Source organism: Cervus canadensis, chromosome X (assembly GCF_019320065.1).
Source record: "Cervus canadensis isolate Bull #8, Minnesota chromosome X, ASM1932006v1, whole genome shotgun sequence".
Lineage (NCBI taxonomy): Eukaryota > Metazoa > Chordata > Mammalia > Artiodactyla > Cervidae > Cervus > Cervus canadensis.
In genome coordinates this window covers 55,098,974-55,118,036 of record NC_057419.1, presented here as the reverse complement: position 1 = coordinate 55,118,036, position 19,063 = coordinate 55,098,974, and the positions used below count along the sequence as shown (strand labels likewise).

Sequence of the window (19,063 nt, the reverse complement as noted above, 5' to 3'; positions counted from 1 at the left end):
TCTATTTGCCATGAAGTGATGGGACCAGATGCCATGATCTTAGATTTTTGAGTGTTGAGTTTTAAGTCAGCTTTTTCATTCTCCTCTTCCATCCTAATCAAGAGGCTCTTTAGTTCCTCTTCACTCTCTGCCATTAGAGTGGTATCATCTGATTATCTTGAGGTTGTTGAAAATTTTCCCAGCAATCTTGATTGCAGCTTGTGATTCATCCAGCCCAGTATTTCACACAATGTACTCTGCACAGAAGTTAAATAAATAGCATGAGAATATACAGCCTGGTCATACTCCTTTCCCAATTTTGAACCAGTCCATTGTTTTACATAAGGTTCTAAGTGTTGCTTCTTGACCCACATATAGGTTTCTCAGGAGACAGGTAAGGTGGTCTGGTACTCCCATCTCTTTAAGAATTTTCCACAGTTGGTTGGATATCTCTTGTGTTGTTGGAAAAGGGTGTTTGCTATGACCAGCGTGTTTTCTTGACAAAACTGTTAGCCTTTGCCCTGCTTCATTTTGTACTCCAAGGCCAAACTTGCCTGTTACTCTGGGTATCTCTTGACTTCCTCCTTTTGCATTCCAATCCCCTGTGATGAAAAGGGCATCTTTTTTGGTGTTAGTTGTAGAAGGTACTGTAGGGCTTCATAAAAGTGGTCAATTTCAGCCTTTTTGGCTTTAGTGGTTGGGGCATAGACTTGGATTACTGTGATGCTTAATGGTTTGCCTTGGAAACAAACCAAGATCATTCTGTCATTTTTGAGGTTGCACCCAAGTACTGCATTTTGGACTCTTGCTGAGTATGAGGGCTACTCCATTTCTTCTAAGGGATTCTTACCCATAGTATTAGATATAATGGTCATCTGAATTTAATTCACCCATTCCCATCCACTTTAGTACACTGATTCCTAAGATGTCAGTGTTAACTCTTGCCATCTTTGTCTTTGTCTGACCACTTCCAATTTACCTTGATTCATGGACCTAACATTCCAGGTTCCTATTCAGTATTGTTCTTTACAGCATCAGACTTCACTTTCACCACCAGACACATCCACAACTGAGTGCCACTTCATTCTTTCTGGAGCTATTAGTAATTAGTAATTAGTAAACAGAGGAGCTATTATTAGCCCTCTGTTCATCCTCAGTAGCATATTGGACACCTGCCAACCTGGGGAGCTCATCTTCCGGTGTCATATCTTTTTGCCTTTTCATACTGTTCATGGGATTCTAGTGGCGAGAATACTAGAATGGTTTGCCATTCCCTTCTCCAGTGGACCACGTTTTGTCATAACTCTCCACTGTGACTCATCTGTCTTGAGTGGCTGTGTACAGCATGGCTTGTAGCTTCATTGCGTTAACGCAAGCCCCTTTGCCACAACAAAGCAGTGATCCATGAAGCAGAGTTCTACTTTTATCTGTTTTCTAACTCCTTTATTTGAACTTACTTTTGTTAATGCTTTCCTTCTGTTCCCCTTAAATTTATTTTCTTTCTCTTTCACTGACTTTCTGAGTTGAGTGCTTATTCATTTAATTTTTTCCGTGTTTTTAATACAAATATTTTGAGGCAATGTACTTTTCTGTGACTGCTGCTTTATCTGTATCCATAGATTCTGATATGTAATGTTTTCATTATCATTTTGTCCAGAAATTCAGCAGTTTTGGTTTGAGTTTGCCCTTTGACTCAATAATTGTTTGACAGAGAAGTTTTATATATTTAGATGGAAGATTTTACATTGATTTCTTATTTTATCCAGTTGTGATCAAAGAATTTTATCAATATTAGTTCTACCTTTTGGAATTTACTGAGATTTTCTTCTTGGCCTAATATTGATTTTGTTTATGTTTTCTGTATTCTTACTGGGCTCTTGTTGTTACTTTATTTCATTGATCTGTCGTGGAATGGAAAAGGTGAGTTAAATTTCTCCTGTTTTTAGAGTGTTTCAATCTATTATCTATTTCTCCTTGTCTCTCTTAACATTTCAGCTTTGTGAAAGTTGCTGTGTTATTTGATACAAAAATAGTCATAACTTTATATTTTCATTGTTGTCTCAATTAATTTTCTTGTAATAAGCTTTTTATTTTAGAATAATTTTAGTTTTATAGAACCCTTCATCTAGTTGCCCCTCATGTTAATATCTTGTATGACTACATTTGTCAAAACTAAGAAATTGGCATTTGTATACTGCTATTAACTAAACTCCTGACTTTATTCAGATTTCACCAGTTTTTCCACTCATGTCCTTTTTTCTGTTCCAAGGTCCAAACCAAAATCCCACATTGCATTTAGTCATCATATCTCCTCCAAACTGTGGACAGTTCCTCAGTCTTTTCATGACCTTGACAGTCAATTAATGCCTTTCATTTTGAGTTTCTAACTTGTCTGATAATTATTGCAACCTCTGCTTTCTTTATTTGCATTTGACTGGTATACCTTTGCCCTTCTTGTATTTTTAACCTTTCTGAATCAATTTGTTCTAGTTGACTCTCTTGAATATAGTAGCTGGATTTTGCTCAGTGATCCAATAGAAAAATGTTTTTCTCTAAATATGTAAGCTAAGATCATTTATTTTTATTGATACAAAGGATGTTTGATGTTAATATTGTCAAATTATTTTATTTTTAGCTATATTTTTGTATATTAAAAGCATGTTCTAGGCAGTCACAGGTTTACTTTTGTTCATAATAGACTAATTTGTGCTTTCTAGAATTTTATATAAATGGAATCATGATTTATGTACTCTTTATTGTCTGGCTCCTTTTACTCAGTGTAATTATTTTTAATTCATCTGTGTTATTTCTGTATAAATAGTTAATTCCTTTTTATTGTTGAATAGCGTTCCATCATATGGACATAGCACAATTGTTTTATCCGTTCATCTAAATGGACATTTAGGTTATTTTTTGTTTGACAAACTTTTTGCAAATATTACAAATTTTAAAAAAGCATGTTACTTATGTAGTCTGTTTTGATGTTTTTTTCAGTTGTCCTGACATTTAGAGAAGTTTATATTTTGGTCTCGTGATTGTTGTTGTTCAGTCACTAAGTCGTGTCCCACTCTTTGTGACCCCATGGACTGCAACACACCAAGCTTCCCTGTCCTTCACTATCTCCCAGAGTTTGCTCCAAGTCACGTCCATTGAGTTGGTGATGCTGTCCAACCATTTCATCCTCTGTCGCCCCCTTCTCCTCCTGCCCTCAATCTTTCCCAGCGTCAGGGTCTCTTCCAATGAGTCATTTCTTTGCATCAGGTGGCCGAAGTATTAGAGCTTCAGTTTCAGCATCAGTCCTTCCAGTGAATATTCAGGGTTGATTTCCTTTAGGATTGACTGGTTTGATTTCCTTGCAGTCCAAGGGACTCTTAAGAGTCTTCTCCAGCACCACAGTTCAAAAGCATCAATTCTTCAGCACTCAGCCCTCTTGATGGTCCAACTCTCACATCTATACATGACTACTGGAAAAACCATAGCTTTGACTATATGCACCTTTGTCGGCAAAGTGATGTTTCTGCTTTTTAATATGCTGTCTAAGTTTATCATAGCTTTTCTTCCAAGGAGCAAGTATCTTTTCATTTCATGGTTGCTGTCACCGTCCACCATGATTAATTTTAGTCTAGTGACTGATTTTAGGTATCTTTTGTTACTTTCTTCTAATTATCTATTGCTAGTGTAAAGAAATGTTATTGAGTTTTATAAGTTGATTTGTTTTAAATAGCAAGACCTTTAAAAAGTGATTTATTTTAATTTTTGGCTAAATTGCTGTGTGCGGACTTTTCTCTAGTTGTGGCAAGTGGGGGCTACTCTTTAGTTGTGGGACGCAGTCTTCTCAATGCAGTGGCTTCTCTTCTGGAGCACCGGCTCTAGCGCACCGGCTCAGTAGCTATAGCACACGGGCTTAGTTGCCCCATGGCATGTGGAATAGTCCTGCATCAGGGATCAAACCCATGTCCCCTGCATTGGCAGGCAGTTTCTTAACCACTGGACCACCAGGAAAGTCCTGTAAGTTGATTTTGCTGAACTCTTTTAAATTCTAATCGTATGTCAATTGAATCTATTGGTTTTATCTCTTCTAATCCTTACAATTCTCATTTCTTTTTCTCCCTTAATAGTATTAAGCAAGACTTCCAGTTCTATGTTAAACAGTACTTGGTGAAAGTGTATCTAGTATTATTCTTAATCTTCAAGGAAATGCATCTTAAGTTTCTCCATTTACAGCAAAATATGATGTAGGGTTTTGGTATGTAACCTTCACAAGTTAAGAAATCTACATTCTATTCTTATTCTTTTAAAGAGTTTTCACCATAAGTAGGCATGTAACATACTTTTTCTATGTTAATTGAGATAATCATATGATTATTCTCATTTAGTCTATTCACATGGTAAATTACATTGATAGATTTTCTGAGATTGAATGCATTCTCCTTGCATTCTTAAAATAAACTCCACTTGAATTGTGATGTATTTTTTAACATACTGTTTAATTAGATAAGCTAATATTTTGTTTAAAACTTGTACATCTATATTCATAAGTGAAATGAACTTATGGATTTCTTTTATTGTCTTTATCTGGTTTTAAAATCAAGATTTCAAGATTTTACTAGACAAATAAAATGAGTTAGGCAGCTTTCTCTCCTTTTCTATTTTCTCGAATAACTTGTGTAAGAAGAGAAATAACTCTTGAGAATCCGGCACACTATACCTGTAAATCCATCTGGGTCAGGATTTGGAGGAAAGGGAGGTCCTTACCTACCCTTTCAATTTCACTAATGCTTAGTGGCCTTTTCAAGTTCTCTACCTTCTATGCCATTTTTATCATTTTAAATTTTCTAGGAAAAAACTTTACCTAGATCTTTCCAGTTATTTGTCTAGTACCTGACGGTGCCTTCACAGAGAGAGGGGCACAAGAGGAGAAGCATGTCTGTCTTTTGGGGACAGAGGAAGTTTGACTACCTCTGCATTTACAGCAGAGCAATGGTTATATGTGATTCCCTGTTGCTTTGGATTATTTGTGATTATATAATGAATATGTACACTTCTATAAAGGTGTGTTTTTATACATGATGCTCTGGTTTGTTTCTGTTTATATTAAAATGCTAGGCTGAAAATGAATAATTTTTCAAAAATGTTTCTGGGTAGTCATTTTTCTGTATCTGTTTGCATGGGTCCATGAGCCATGATGGCGGTATTTCCATGGGTCTCTAATATCCCTGTGTACATCTGCATCTCTGCCAGCTGGTAATTCATTCTGTGTGTTTTTCCATGTGTTTGAGTATCTGCAACTGTGAGGGTTCGTCATTCTATGTGTATCTTTATGTCTCTGTACATGCCTGCGGGTGGGGGATTATGTATGCATCTCTGTATTTTACTGTAGAAATATATGCATGCAGTGTACATGCTACGTGGCAAGTTCAGACTCTCCAAGTCTGGAAGAAACATTACAACAGGAAATGCTCTGGATTCCAGCTTCCGGATGGAATTTCGCTCAGAAAAATACCCCTTCCTGGTCCTCCCAATAACTGCAGCATTCTTTGTCTTTCTTGAAGAGACTGAGTTGAGGAGGTTTATGCTAACCTTGACCTCAGAGGCAGTGTCTTTCAGGAGGATCTGGCAGAGCCATGAAATTCCACACCCTGCCACTCGCCTCTTGCCAGGCCTACTTCTTCCTCCTAAACCCTTTTATAGCTCCACATTATCTACCAGACCAATTCTGATCTAAATTGTCCAGAGAGGCCAGAAGAAGACACACGGAGATGAGGAGAAAGAAACAGAATAAGGTTTTTAAAACAAATACATAAATAAAAATAGATGTGGGAACAAGGGGTAGAGAAATGAGAACAGGAGGCTAAGAGACAGAGACCAAGAAATAGGGCCTGAATGGTAGCAACAGATACTAATAAATGATGATAAAGAAACAAGATTGGAGACAGAGAGATGTATAGACAGATGGAAGGGGCAGGGTAGAAAAAGAGGGACTGACAGAAATTAGATTGGAATGTACGGGGTGGGGGGGGCAGAGACAGAGAGATTGGGGTCAGAAAGGCAGTTAACTAAAACATGAGGACAGAAAGAGACAGAAATGGTAACAGCCAGGTAGTGACGGGGAGGGTGACTGAGATTAGGTAAAGACAGAAATGGAGATGGTATTGAGGAAGAGGAGGAAGAAGTTGATGAAAGTATAGTTGATTTACAGTGTTTCAGGTGTACAACAAAGTGATTCAGTTGTGTATATATATGTGTGTGTGTTTTCAGACTCTTTTCCATTATAGGTTATTACAAGATATTGAATATAGTTCCCTATGCTATACCATAGGTCCTTGTTGTTTAATTTTAGGAGCTAATATTTTTGAGCACTTGTTGTCTGAGGCATAGTTCTACAAACTTTACATGTGTTAGCTCATTTAATGCTCTTGGTAACACTGAAGTAGGTACTGCTGTTTTACAGATGAGGACACAACTAGGATTGGAGTCCAAACAATCTAACACCAGTGACCATGCTCTCAACTTTGTCACTGACAGATAGAGACAGACAGGGAACTGGAGACAAGATAGCACACAGATGAAACACATAGGGACAGAAAGATGGAGGCAAGAGACAGGCACATGAGGAGAGCCACCCAACAAGAGAGATGGTAACAGAGGTAGAAAAGGGGTGATAGTTGAGAGCATCAAAGAGGGAAAAAGGATAGGAAGACCAACACAGAGGTATGTGTGTAAGACAGAAACAGAGAATGTAAATATTAGTTCTGGGGGGAGTTGCAGGGGCAGGGGTGAAGACAGAAATTGGAACAGAAAGGTGAGAATAGAAATAGAGAAAGATAGGTGGGGAACAGAGACAGATGGATGCAGCAGTACAAATAGAAAGATGAGGACTGGGAGACAGCCAGAGGTAAGATAAATAGGTAGAGTGTGATTCAGACAGAGGGGCAGACAGAAAAGAGGCCAAGGGGCCAAAGGGAATTTGAAAAAAAAAACACAGAAAAGACTGAAATCTTGGAACACAAATTCAGAAGCACATGAGGAAGGGTAATGTGGTATTATGTATGTGAGGATGGAGACAGACCAAGAGGAGAACCATAAGTTAAATGAGAATAAAATGGAGAGAAGTCAACCCCCAGCAGAGGCAACAGAAAGTGAGAGCAGGAGCAAGAAGGGGAGAAATGGAGAGAGAATAGGAGAGACAGGGAAGAGAAACCACCAGAGAGGTGTAAATGGAAAAGCAAGTGAGCAGCATAAGACAGATGGGAGACCTCTGAGAAGTGGTGACAGTGATGGTGAACTGAGGTGACAGTAAAAAATAAAAGAGAAATAGAGACACAAGATGAGCAACCATTTGATTCAACAACCATTCACAAGTCTCGGATGTATCAGGGCTGGCACTGGACTGTGTGGTGCCCAATAGGCTGTGAATTCAGGAAGTCAGGGCCTGGGCCTTTGTTATGCAGTAATGTATCCTCCACCCACAATATACTCCCAATCATGTGGAGGGCTACTGCTTATTAAACATTAGGTACTGGGGATTGTGCATGTATTACATGGATTATGTTATCGAATCCTCACAACTCTGATGTGGTAGATACTATTATCATCCCCAGTTTACAGATGGGGAATCTGAGACTTTGAGTGATGAGTAACTTGCCCAGGGTCACACAGAGGAGCTAGGACCAATTGGTCCCCTGCGTGGACCAATGGTGAGAGTTATGTCATGAACAAAGGACTAAAATGAACCCTGTTCTATCTGTGCACCCAAGGTGCAAAAAAATCAAAATCCACTCTGCCTGACTCTAAGGCCTACATGTTTGACCACCATGCCGCACTACTCCAGTGAAGACTCACAGACTAATGGAAGACTGCTGAGCCAAGGTAAGCGTATCCTGACCCCTTACCCTCTGGAGTTCCCTCTATCAAAAAGGATGACCTGGCTACTTCAGAGAGACTGAGAAAAGTCCTGTGAGTTGTAGGAATAAAGCCCCGTGGGAGAACCTCAGCCAGGGAAAAGCAGAGAATGCTTCCTGGGGGAGAACGCCTCAAAGAGGCCAAAGAGAGGTTTACATAGTGGTCAACGAAGCTTCAGGGTCCCTTATTTGCACAGGTCTTTTCCAAGGCCCTGCTTAACAATCAGGGGAAAATCAAAGTGTACTGAAGATATGTACTCTTCACTCTACAAAAAAACTGAAATGCCCTGACATCTTACAGTTCATATTTAAAAGAAATTAAACAGAGGTTTTCCCACATTTGATAATAGTCCTAAAAATGTACATTATTGTAAAGCTGAAACTTTTCTAAACTATCAATAGTGAAAAAAAATTTCTATCAACCATGCTATTAAGAAAGACTGACTAATATTTCGAGTCTCTCTACAGAAAATTGATCGTATCTCATGCTTCGGTGACAAAAGCCATCAGACATTGTTCCAAGACCTGCCTCTTCCCTCCACTGACTCTCTAAACCTCCCAGTATCTGTGTTCATCTTTTGTCTCTTTCCTTTCTATTACAATGAAGGGCCTGAGGACCTTTGCTTCTCTCTGAGGCCCAGTGCCCCAGATCCCAGCCCCTCCTTTCCCTTCCATTCTTCGCTTTCTCTTCTGTGTTCCCATCCTATCCCTCTCTATGATCTCTGGGTCATTCCTAGCAGCAAATAAGCATAGTCTAGTATCTCCCATCTTTAATAAGAATCATTCTTTGCCCCTCCTACCATCACCTGAACTCTCTGGGCTCTGTTCCCATTCATAGCCATGTTTCTAAAGGGAATTGCCTACACACCTAGCTCCACTTCAGCAGGATAGAGGGCAGTGTTTTATTCCCTCTGACCTCAGGGAGGGTCCTAAAACAATATACCCTCCCACCATCACTCTATCCAATTATTCCTGTTTTTTAACTTTATTTATTTTTCATGATAATACATTATAAATTTCAGAATATACATGTCTGTACTGTTTGAATAAATTATAGAATACCTATGTACCTGTACCCATCACCCAGCTTCAAAAACACATCATTTCTGGACTTCCCTGGTGGCTCAGCAGTAAACAATCCACCTGCAAATTCAGGAGTCACAGGTTCAATCCCTGGTCCAGGAAGATCCCACATGCCGTTGAGCAACTAAGCCTGTGCATCACAGCTATTGAGCCTGTGCTCTAGAGCCCAGGAACCACAACTACTGAGCCCACATGCTGCAACTACTGAAGCCTGCATGCCCTAGAGCCTGTGCTCTGCAACGAAGAGTAGCCCCCACTCACCACAACTAGAGAAAATCCTGAACAGCAACAGAAGACCCAGCACAGCCAAAAATAAATACATAAAATTATTTTAAAAAATCATTTCTGAATGACAAAACCCACCACATAGTCCTACCCAATCACATTTCCTTTCCCTCCCTGAGACAACCACTGTCATTTTTCATGCCTTGCTTTTCTGTATGGTTTTACAACATATGACTGCATCCATATATTGTATAATTTTGCATGTTGTTCAAATTTATAGAAACATATTCTTCCATAACTTTTTGGAATCAGTATTAGGTTTCCTAAGTTTCCTCCATGTTGATACATGTGGCTGGAGTTCATTCATTTATTTCATTGTGGTATTCCACTGTATAAACATGTCTCAATTTATTAATCTTATGCTCTTGTTTCTGTTTCATGTTGTCAAACAGGCTTTGGTGAACACTTGTAGTGTCTCCCAATACACACGTGCAAGGATTTCTCTAGGGGAGAAATTCTCAAACTTTCTGGTCTCAAGACTTCCTTTACATTCTTAAAGATTATTGCATACCCCAAAGAGCTTTGATGTATTGGCTTATACCAATTGATACTTGCTGTATTAGAAATTAAAACTAAGAAAATATAAATATATTAATTTTAAATAAGCCCATTACGTTTAACAAAAGTAACATTTTTATGAAAAATAACTATTTTCCAAACCAAAAAAATGTAGTGAGAAGAGTGGCATTGTTTTACATTTTTGCACATCTCTTTACTGTATGGCTTAATAGAAGACAGCTGGATTCTCATATCTGCTTCTGCATTCAATCTGTTATGATATCACATTCACATGTTAGCCTCTGGAAAACTCCATGCTTGAGAGAATGAGAGTAAAGAAGCAAATAACATCTTTCTAGAGTTATGGTTTTGGCCCCCCCACTCCCCATCCCTGCCCTCAGGATCCCCAGACCACACTATGGAAACTATTGCTCTGGGAGAGACACCTAAAAGTGCTGGTCCTAGAGTTTGTGCATCATTCAGCTTTACTAGAAAATGCCCAGCATTTTCTAGAGTGATTGTATCAGTTTACACTCCCACCAATGGTGTATCCATTCTTTATCCATTCTGGTTTTCCTAACCCTAGTTATGTCCCTATCTCTTTACCTGTTTTCAGTCTCTTTGCCACCTCCTACTTCGTCGAACCTCTAAAGTTGAAATTCCTCAGAGCTTGGTCATGGGTCCTCTTCCTTTCTCTTTGCTCTGTCCCAGACTGACTTCTCTCATGGTTCTTAATGCTATCTCTATACTGCCAACTCTCAATTATATCTGAAACCATACTTCTCCTCTGTATACTATATACCACTATCTGCCTGACTTCTTCATTTGGCTATCTCAAGGGCATGTAAAACTGAACTCTTGATCATCCCCTGAAAACCTGTTCCTCTTTCCATCTTCCTCATCTCAATGAATGACCTGGCTTCACATCACTAGATCCCTGGGAGGCATCCTTGATTCCTCCCACCCCCAAGCCAGCACACCAAGCCCTTTCAATTCTAAGTATCTTTCAAATCTATCTACATCTCTTCATCTCACAGTCTACCACCTTAGTCACACTCACCATCATCTCTGATTGCAGTAGACTCCTAATCTTGTCTATCTCCAATTCAATTCACAGCAGCCAAAGTAATCTTTTTAAACATTAACTATGGGCTTCCCTTGTAACTCAGTCGGTAAAGAATCTGCCTGCAGTGCAGGAGACCCGGGTTCGATCCCTGGGTTGGGAAGATCCCCTGCAGAAGGAAATGGCAACCCACTCCAGTATCCTTGCCTGGAAAATCTCATGGACAGAGGAGCCTGGTGGGCTGCAGTCCATGGGGTCACAAAGAGTCGGGCACGACTGAGTGACAAGAGAGCTATACCATGTAAACCCCAAGCTTAAAACCCTTCAATGTAGTGTATTTCAGCATTTGTGGGGTGTGAAGTATCTACAAAAGAGATAGTATTTCATCACGATTATAAATGATACAAACTGAAACAAAAGTTTCATGAGACATGCTTACCCTTCCTTCATGACCCTATAATACATTCTGATATTTTCTATTCTTTTATCAAATTGATTTCAATACCTTCTTCAGTTTGACCCACATTTAAAAGCACTGCTTCAGTACCTTTTTATTGCTCACAGAATAAGATCTGTTCTCCTTACCATGGCCTATAAATCTCAACATAAGCTGGTTTCTGCCAGCCTACTTCTTCAACCTCACATCCCATCCTCTTGCCCTCAGCTCTCTATGCTCCAGCCACACTGGTTTCTTCCCAGGGCCTTCTTATTTGCCGTGGCCTCTGCCTAGGACACTTTTGCCTCCCCTCTTCATAACCTAACTCCCACTTCACTAAGCTTAAATATCAGGATCTGCCTGACTCTCAGGTTAAATTGCCCCCATATTCTCTTTCCTATCATCCTGTCCTGGCTCTTTATAGCCTTATCATAATTTGTAATTTTGTGTGTTTATATGTTGTAATTATGTATTTGTTTACTTCAAGTCTTCTCCAGCACCAGACTGAAATTCTGAGAGCCAAGTTTGTTCACCACGATCTTGTTCACATCTGTCTTATTCACCACTACATAAATAGTGCCTCACAGTGTGCCTGGCCCCAAGTGTGTGCCCAAAAGGCATTCATCAAATGAGCAGAGATCTGAAGAACAGATGAAATGGAATTGGGGAGATGTGGAGAAAATTTCTTGCAGATACAATAGCATATGCAAAGCCCTCAAAGCTAGACAGACTAAGGAGAAGTCTAAGAATTTCAGCTTTGACTCAAGCATGGAGTCTGGAAAGGCTGGTGGGAGTCAAATCATGAAGGGCCCAGTTTAATTTTGCCTGTTGAGGAAGGCAGCTTTCCTTTTGAGCCAGTAGGGACTCACTAAAACGTTCTAAACATGAGAGTAATATGATTTGGTTTACCTTTTCAAAAATCACATTGCCTACAGTGAAGAGACTTGATGCCAGGGAACAAGAATGAAACAAGCTATGACAGTATTCAGGTTAGAAATAGTGCTGGCCTAGATTAGAGTAGTGTCAGCAGAAATGAAGAGACTACATAAATTTGGGAGATATTCAGGAGATAAAAATGACAGGACTTGGTGATTGCATTGGGGGTGGAGGAGAGAAAAGAGTCAGGGTATAGCTCAGGTTTCTGTCTTAACTGGAGTCATTCACTAAGATAAGGTACAAAGATGGACAAAAAGGCTTCAGGGAGGATGCCTTGAGTTGGAGAGAAGCTGAAGCTTTAGGTGTCTCCAGGGTATTCAGGTAGAGCTGTTTATTAACCTATTGAATGCATAGGTCAGAAAAAATATCTGAACTTGAGGTATTAATTTGGGGGTCATCAGCAAATAAATGATAGTTGACACTATGGGAATGAATGTAATGCAGGAAAGAGCAGAGAGAGAGAGAGAGATAAGAGAGCTCAGGGCAAACCCTAAAGAGCACCAGCTTTAAGAGTCGTACAAGGAGACTGGAAAGTAAAAAGGGGTTACCAAGGAAGTAGGAGAAAACAAGAGTGTGGTGTCACAGAAGTGGTTTAAAGAGGAGGGAATGTTCACTAGTGCCAAATGCTACCAAGAAGTCAGGTAGGGAAAAAAAAGGATAACCTCTGAAAAGATTCTATTGGATTTAGTGATATGGGCCACAGTAGACCTTCATAAGAGAGCAGTATCAGGCAAATAAATAGAGGCAGATTGGAGTGGGTTTTAAAATAAGTGGGAAATGGGAAAATTAAGGCAGTTAAGTGCAGGTGACTCTTTTGAGACATTTATAGAGAGAAGAGAGGGAGGTGATTGGAGAGGAAGATGTTTTGGTAATTGTTTTTAGAAGGAAGAGACCTGAGTATGTTTAAATGCTAATAGGAAGGAGCAAAGGACAGACTCTAGGTTTGGTAGCAAGAAGTCCGGAACTTCCTTTTTTGGTGACTTCTGTTTACTTTATGAAGTAGGAGGTGGGGTCATCTGCTGAGGGTCAGGGATTAGATGAAGAAGGGGGACTGAGGAGAAGGGAGGTTAGAAATGGCTGTTGTGGAGCATGGGAGAGGGGGCTGTCGGGAAGGCATAGAAGGGTTGTGGATCAGAACGGAAGGCCTGGTAGAAGCTGGGAACCATGAGTTTATAGTGGCACAAATCTATGAGGTTGAACAGTTTTCTCCTGCAGTGTTTAGTTGCCTGGGCACAGGCATAGAAAAGATGGACAGTTGGGCTGATTCAAGGTTGGGATGTTGCCAGGCAGATGCGACAATCCCGGGAATTGAGGCTATTGGTCAAAGGTGGCAAAATGACCACGAGGTCTGATCTGAGCTGAGTGAAGAGCATGAAAGGCAAGTCCCCTATGAGCCAAGCTCTAGAGAAACTCTGGAACATTTGGGAAGGTTGATAGAAAAGAGATTGAGGATGAGCAGAGAGAGACAGACCTGAGATGGGACAGAAAGGCAGATTTGGGTAGGTTGAGCCCGTTGACTTGCCTATGCTGGACCAGGGGGAGATGCGTACTGCAGGCTGAGGCGGAATTTTTAAGGAGGAGGGCCTAGAGGGCGGTCGTAGCGAGAATAGAGGCCGGCCCTAGCTAGGGGGCGTGGCCAGGCGCGAATCCTGAGCGAGGGGGCGGGACCCGGGCAACTGGGTCCCAGCGCCGCTGTGGCTGTGGCTGCTTCAGCGACGACTCCCGCCTCTCCACCCCCCTTCTCCAGGCTCCTTCCCGCCCGCCACCGCGGAGACCCAGGCCGAGGCTGGGGAGGACGGTGGAGCCGGGCCTAGACTGTTCCCCAGCCCCCGCTGCTGGAGCATCGTCTGGAGGCATTGGCTGAGGGAGAGCCCCGCAGCCCGAGCGCGCGGCGCATAGGCGCGCCCCCCGCCACCGCCATCCTCTCCTCCCTCCCTCCCCTTCCCTCTCCTTTCCTCCCCTCCGCCCCCTAGCCTCCGCTGCGGCGGGAGGAAGAACCCTTTCCGACCAGCCAGGAGAGCCTAGATCGATTCCCATTTGGGGAGAGAGAAGAGACCCTGAACTCGGAACAGACCGCCGCTCGCCCCGGGGCCACGGAAGTGGCTCACTGCTCGCGAGAGAGCCCACGCCGAGCGCAACCCCCCGACCCTCACTCAGCCGCTGCCGCATAGACAGCGCTCCCCAGCGGGCCCCCGGCCCCGCCGAACCCACTCCCTGCGCGGGGCCGGGGCCGGCGATGCCTGGTACCGCCGCGGCGGTGGCCGCGGCTACTGCTGGTACTGCCACCGCTGCCACGGCTGCTGGCCCGGGCCCGGGCTGGGGGCTTGAGTCTCCGCAGTGGGGCTGAGCCCGCAGCCCCGCCCCCCGAGCCTGAGGCCGCTGCTCCGCCGGGCGCCGGGCCTCCTCCGCCCGTGCCTCCGCCCCAGGAGCTGGAGCCAAGCGGGGAGCCCGGGCCCCGCGCCCAGGCCCGGACCATGCACGGCCACCGAGCCCCGGGGGGCGCCGGGCCTTCAGAGCCCGAACACCCAACTGCGAACTCCCCCGGCGCCGCGTCACCGGCCTATGCTGACTCGGACCCTGGAGCCTCGGAACCCGGACTGCCGGTGCCCAGGGGCTCAGGCTCGGCTCTCGGCAGCCTCTTGGATCCCCAGTTTCCCGGACCCTCGGACACCAGCCTGGGCGTCGCTCCAGGCCCCCGGGTCTTGCCCTGCGGCCCCAGTCCACAGCACCACCGGGCCCTACGCTTCTCCTACCACCTGGAGGGCTCGCAGCCCCGGCCTGGTGAGTGATTGAGAGAGAATGGGAGCCCCAGCCATGGGCCTGGGAGCGGGTTCTTGTTCTCAGGGCCGGCTCGCTCACCACAGCCCTTCGACTCTTCTCAACCTCCAACCGCTTCCCTCGCTCCTCGGCCTTCTAATTCTTTCAACCCCAGTCCCACCCCCACCCCCAACTCCCGCCTCCTCTCTGTCCGCTGTGCCCTCTCAACCATTCCGACCCCCTTCTCTTCTATCTTCTGAGGCTAATGGGAGAGGGAGCACTCTAAGAAAAAGGGGTAGGATTGCAAGGCAGTAAGGGGGATTTGGTTGGAGGAACCGGGGCTTGTTTGGGGGAATGGGAGAAAAGGAGTCTCCCATTTGCCAAGCACCTACCTTGTGCCAGGCACCGGGCTGGGTGCTTTACATGGGTTTTTATTTCATCTTCAGGAGCCTCCTGTGAAGTAGATATCATTAACCCCATTTTGTAGATGAGGGAACTGAGGCTCAGAGAAGTTAAGTAACCTGTCCAAGGTCACACAGCTAGTATGGAGACAGGATTCCAAAACAGATCTGTTTGAGTCCAAAGTCTATGGTCTTTCTGCTTCCCCAAACTGAGCTTGGAGACCATGAAAGTAATGCCAAGCCTTCTGCTTATGTGATTTTCTCCTGTACTATTCAGCAGCTCTGGAGTATGAGTGGAAAAAAAAAAAATAGGGATGGTGGATTGATCCAAGGTTGGGGTTTTGCCAGTGCGTGTGGCAGGAGAACAAGGGAAGGAGGGAGTGAAAGGTGCTGATGAGAGAGAAAGGTGGTCTTAAGAGGTGGGCCTTGGAGATCAAGTTGGAGGGAAGGGCTGGAGGTGGTGATGGTTGGAGGGGGGCGGTGCAAAAGCCAGTTGTAGCAGAGCTGGAGAGGTGCAGGACTACAAGGTTGGTTGTGAGAAGTCAGGATGCTTGAACTTGGATTTGCAGAGTGAAGCGGCTCTAGGCCAGGCTGGGACCACTGACCACTGCCTGGAGAGGCCTTCGTGCTGCAAAGACCTGAGTGTCTGAGGAGTCCAGCAGGGCCTCCTCTATCTGGGAATATCCCATGTGGACCTGAGCCCAGGAGCCATGGAGGAAAAACAGTGCCTTCCACTAGGCAACAATGAAGGAGCTGTTGAGCCTCTGGGACCTCCCAGGGCCCACATCCCAGGCTCCTCAGATTTAGGGGACTGTGGACCAGCACCAGGTAGCATTAGCAAAGCATAAAAGTATGAGCAACATGTGTCCCTTGCTGCTCTTGTGACCTTGAGCTAGTCGTGGAACCTCAGGGGCTCCCTCCAAATGGGCTGGAGATAAATCAGCTAACAATAGGCCTTTAACACCCTGCCTGCATGTTGCTCCTGCTGACTTTCCAAACTCACCTTGACAGACACTGTGTGGAGCAGGTTACTCACCCACTTTATTGCAGCACCTTCTTTCAGATCCCAAAACATGCCACAAGCACTCCCACCTCAGGGCTTTTGCATCTGCTTTTCCCTCTGCCTGGCAGCTCTTCCCCCAGCTCTCCACCTGGCTTGTTTCTTACCCTTAGGTCACAGCTCAAATGTCATCTCCTCTGAGAGACCTTCCCTGATCACTTTAGGTAGGGGCCCTTGTGGGTGTCCATCGAAGTTGCCAGTGCACTTCCATCCATGCACTTAGTACATATGCAATTATCTTATTCTATGTGTCTACTTATTTATTGCCTGTCTTCTTCAACTAGAATGTGAGCTCCAAGAGGGCAAGGGGATTGTATCTGTTTTGTTCATCACTGGATCCCCAGCAACTAGCATAGTGGCTAGCATACAGTAGATGCTTAATAAATCCTTGTTGAACAAATGCCTAAACAGATACAAAGGGGCCACATAGTAGGACCTCAGTAACTATTTGTCTAAGAGAAGGACAACTGGACTCTTGCCCTCCAGATACTCTTGGTATGGGAGTCAGTAGCTGGGCAGCATCTGGGCCCCTGGTCTCTGGCCTCTGATCAATACACAGCAGTGATTCTTCCCACTCCACCAGTCCTTCCAAATTACAATCACAGTACCCATCATGAATCACTCCCCTCCTCCCCCCAAAAAGCAGCACAGATTTCCTACACTCTTTTTTTCCCAATGAAGTCCCTGCTTTAGTAGTTTAGTTCAGTTCAGTTCAGTTGCTCAGTCGTGTCCGACTCTTTGTGACCCCATGGACTGCAGTGTGCCAGGCTTCCCTGTTCATCACCAACTCCTGGAGCTTGCTTAAACTCATGTCCATCGAGTCTGTGATGCCATCCAACCATCTCATCTTCTCATCCCCTTCTCCTGCCTTCAGTCTTTCCCAGCATCAGGGTCTTTTCTAATGAGTCAGTTCTTCACATTAGGTGGCCAAAGTATTGGAGCTTCAGCATCAGTCCTTCCAATGAATATTCAGGGCTGATTTCTTTTAGGACTGACAAACAGTATTAAAAGGCCTTAGTCATTGGTGGGTGTCTTTTTCTATTTTTTCACTTCAAGATGAAGAGTGGGAATAAGAAAGGTGTCAGGGAAGGACCTGATGTCTCATTCAACCATTCCTCACTAACTCACTGTAGGACCCTGGGTGAGTGACTTCCCTTCTTTGAGCCTCAAATTTCCTCATCTAGAGAATGCCATGAGGAGTCTATGTGGTTGCAAAGCCTGCAGAATGAAATAAAATTTAAAAAAAAATAAGAAAAACCTTCTGAAGTGGAGGCGGAGGAATTACTCAGGCCCTGGCAAGACAAGCACTGAGCCATGTGATTCACAGCAGCATGGGGCGTGAGAGCCCGCCTCCCCCACTGCCTGGCCAACCCAGGGGTAGGCACAAGTGACTTGCTTCATTCTCTACAGGACTCGCCTATAATTGGCCCAAAGAGGGCAGGGTTGGTGATTGTAGGGTGTGTGTGTGTGTGTGTGTGTATGTGTATGTGTGTGTGTGTGTGTATGTGTATGTGTGTATGAGAGACAGAGTCTTAAGTTTCAATTAAAGGGTTGAAACATTTTTAGTCCATATGTTAAGATTTCTGTGTGCCTCCTGCCTTCCTCCTTCAGACTGCTGAAGCCTTTATAGAATCACCATCCTTAGGAGCCAGTGGTCCATCCTGGTGGTGTATGTGGGGGGGGGGTGCTTTTTAAAATAATGTATTAATATCTTATCCATGGGAAAGCTTTGAATTGCTTCAAAGTGCTTTGTCTTTTAGTTACCCTGATTCCTATCCAGGGGCTGGATGATTGTTTTTATGGCCATTTCCCAGGTTAATAAAATGTGAGGCCTTATTGGGTTACTGAGATAACCTAACCTCTCTGAGATACAAGAGAGTGCTTTGAGAGAGTCAGAAAGGAGTTCCCAAGTATAGGTTTGTTCATAGAGATTTGGGAAGAACCCTACCCTCTTTCTCAGCTTCGGGAATATCTTTCTAGATGCTGGTTGGGAGATAGCTTGGGACTTGACCTTAGCTCAGTTGAAAGAGTTGCAAAGCATTAAAGTCTGGTGTTAAAGCATTTTCATGGGTAGTGGAAGGACTGAGTTGAGGGAGGCAGCAAGAGGGGCTAGCTTCTCCTGATTTGGAGCCTAGGGCATCATCTGACACTCGTTCTGGAGTTGGAAAGGTCCCTTGTCACCATCTGGTCCTGGGTTTCCTAAACTAGATGAAAATCAGAATCCCTTGTTGACTTTGAAAAAGTAAATGTGATTCCCAGACTCTAACTCAGAGCTCCAGAATCTTGGGGTTGCAACCCAGGAATCTATTGTGAAAACTCCCCAGGTGATTCTGATATATAGCCTAGAATGGGCACCATTCTTGAGCTGGGACCATGGAGACTCTGAGAGGCAGTTTAGCTGTGATCCTACAGTGAGTCAGTATCATTAGGATACCACATCAGCCTCTACTCTGACGTTGTTTTCCCTTTTTGGCCCCTTTTTGGCCGCCTCACCGTAACTTCCAACCCTGAAGGGAGGCATGGGATCTAAACTAAAGGGAATGAGTCAACCTCTCACCCATATAAGACACTGGGAGCCTCAGTTTACCCTTTATGCCCAGCTCTTGTGAATGGCTGCCATATGGCCATTCAAGTTGGAAGGCAGTTATAGTTCTGGGACTCTAG

General features: G+C 43.9%; 1 protein-coding gene across 1 annotated transcript in view; it reads left to right on the top strand.

Annotated features, from left to right (window-relative positions):
- Window positions 1-7,579: 7,579 nt before the first annotated feature.
- Window positions 7,580-19,063, top strand: part of FGD1 (FYVE, RhoGEF and PH domain containing 1) — a 42,978-nt gene continuing 31,494 nt past the window's right edge. Inside the window, exons 1-2 of the mRNA XM_043459744.1 lie at window positions 7,580-7,848; window positions 13,929-14,962. Coding sequence (XP_043315679.1) covers window positions 14,656-14,962 — 307 coding nt within the window. The 5' untranslated portion in view covers window positions 7,580-7,848; window positions 13,929-14,655. The remainder of the gene's footprint in view (window positions 7,849-13,928; window positions 14,963-19,063) is intronic.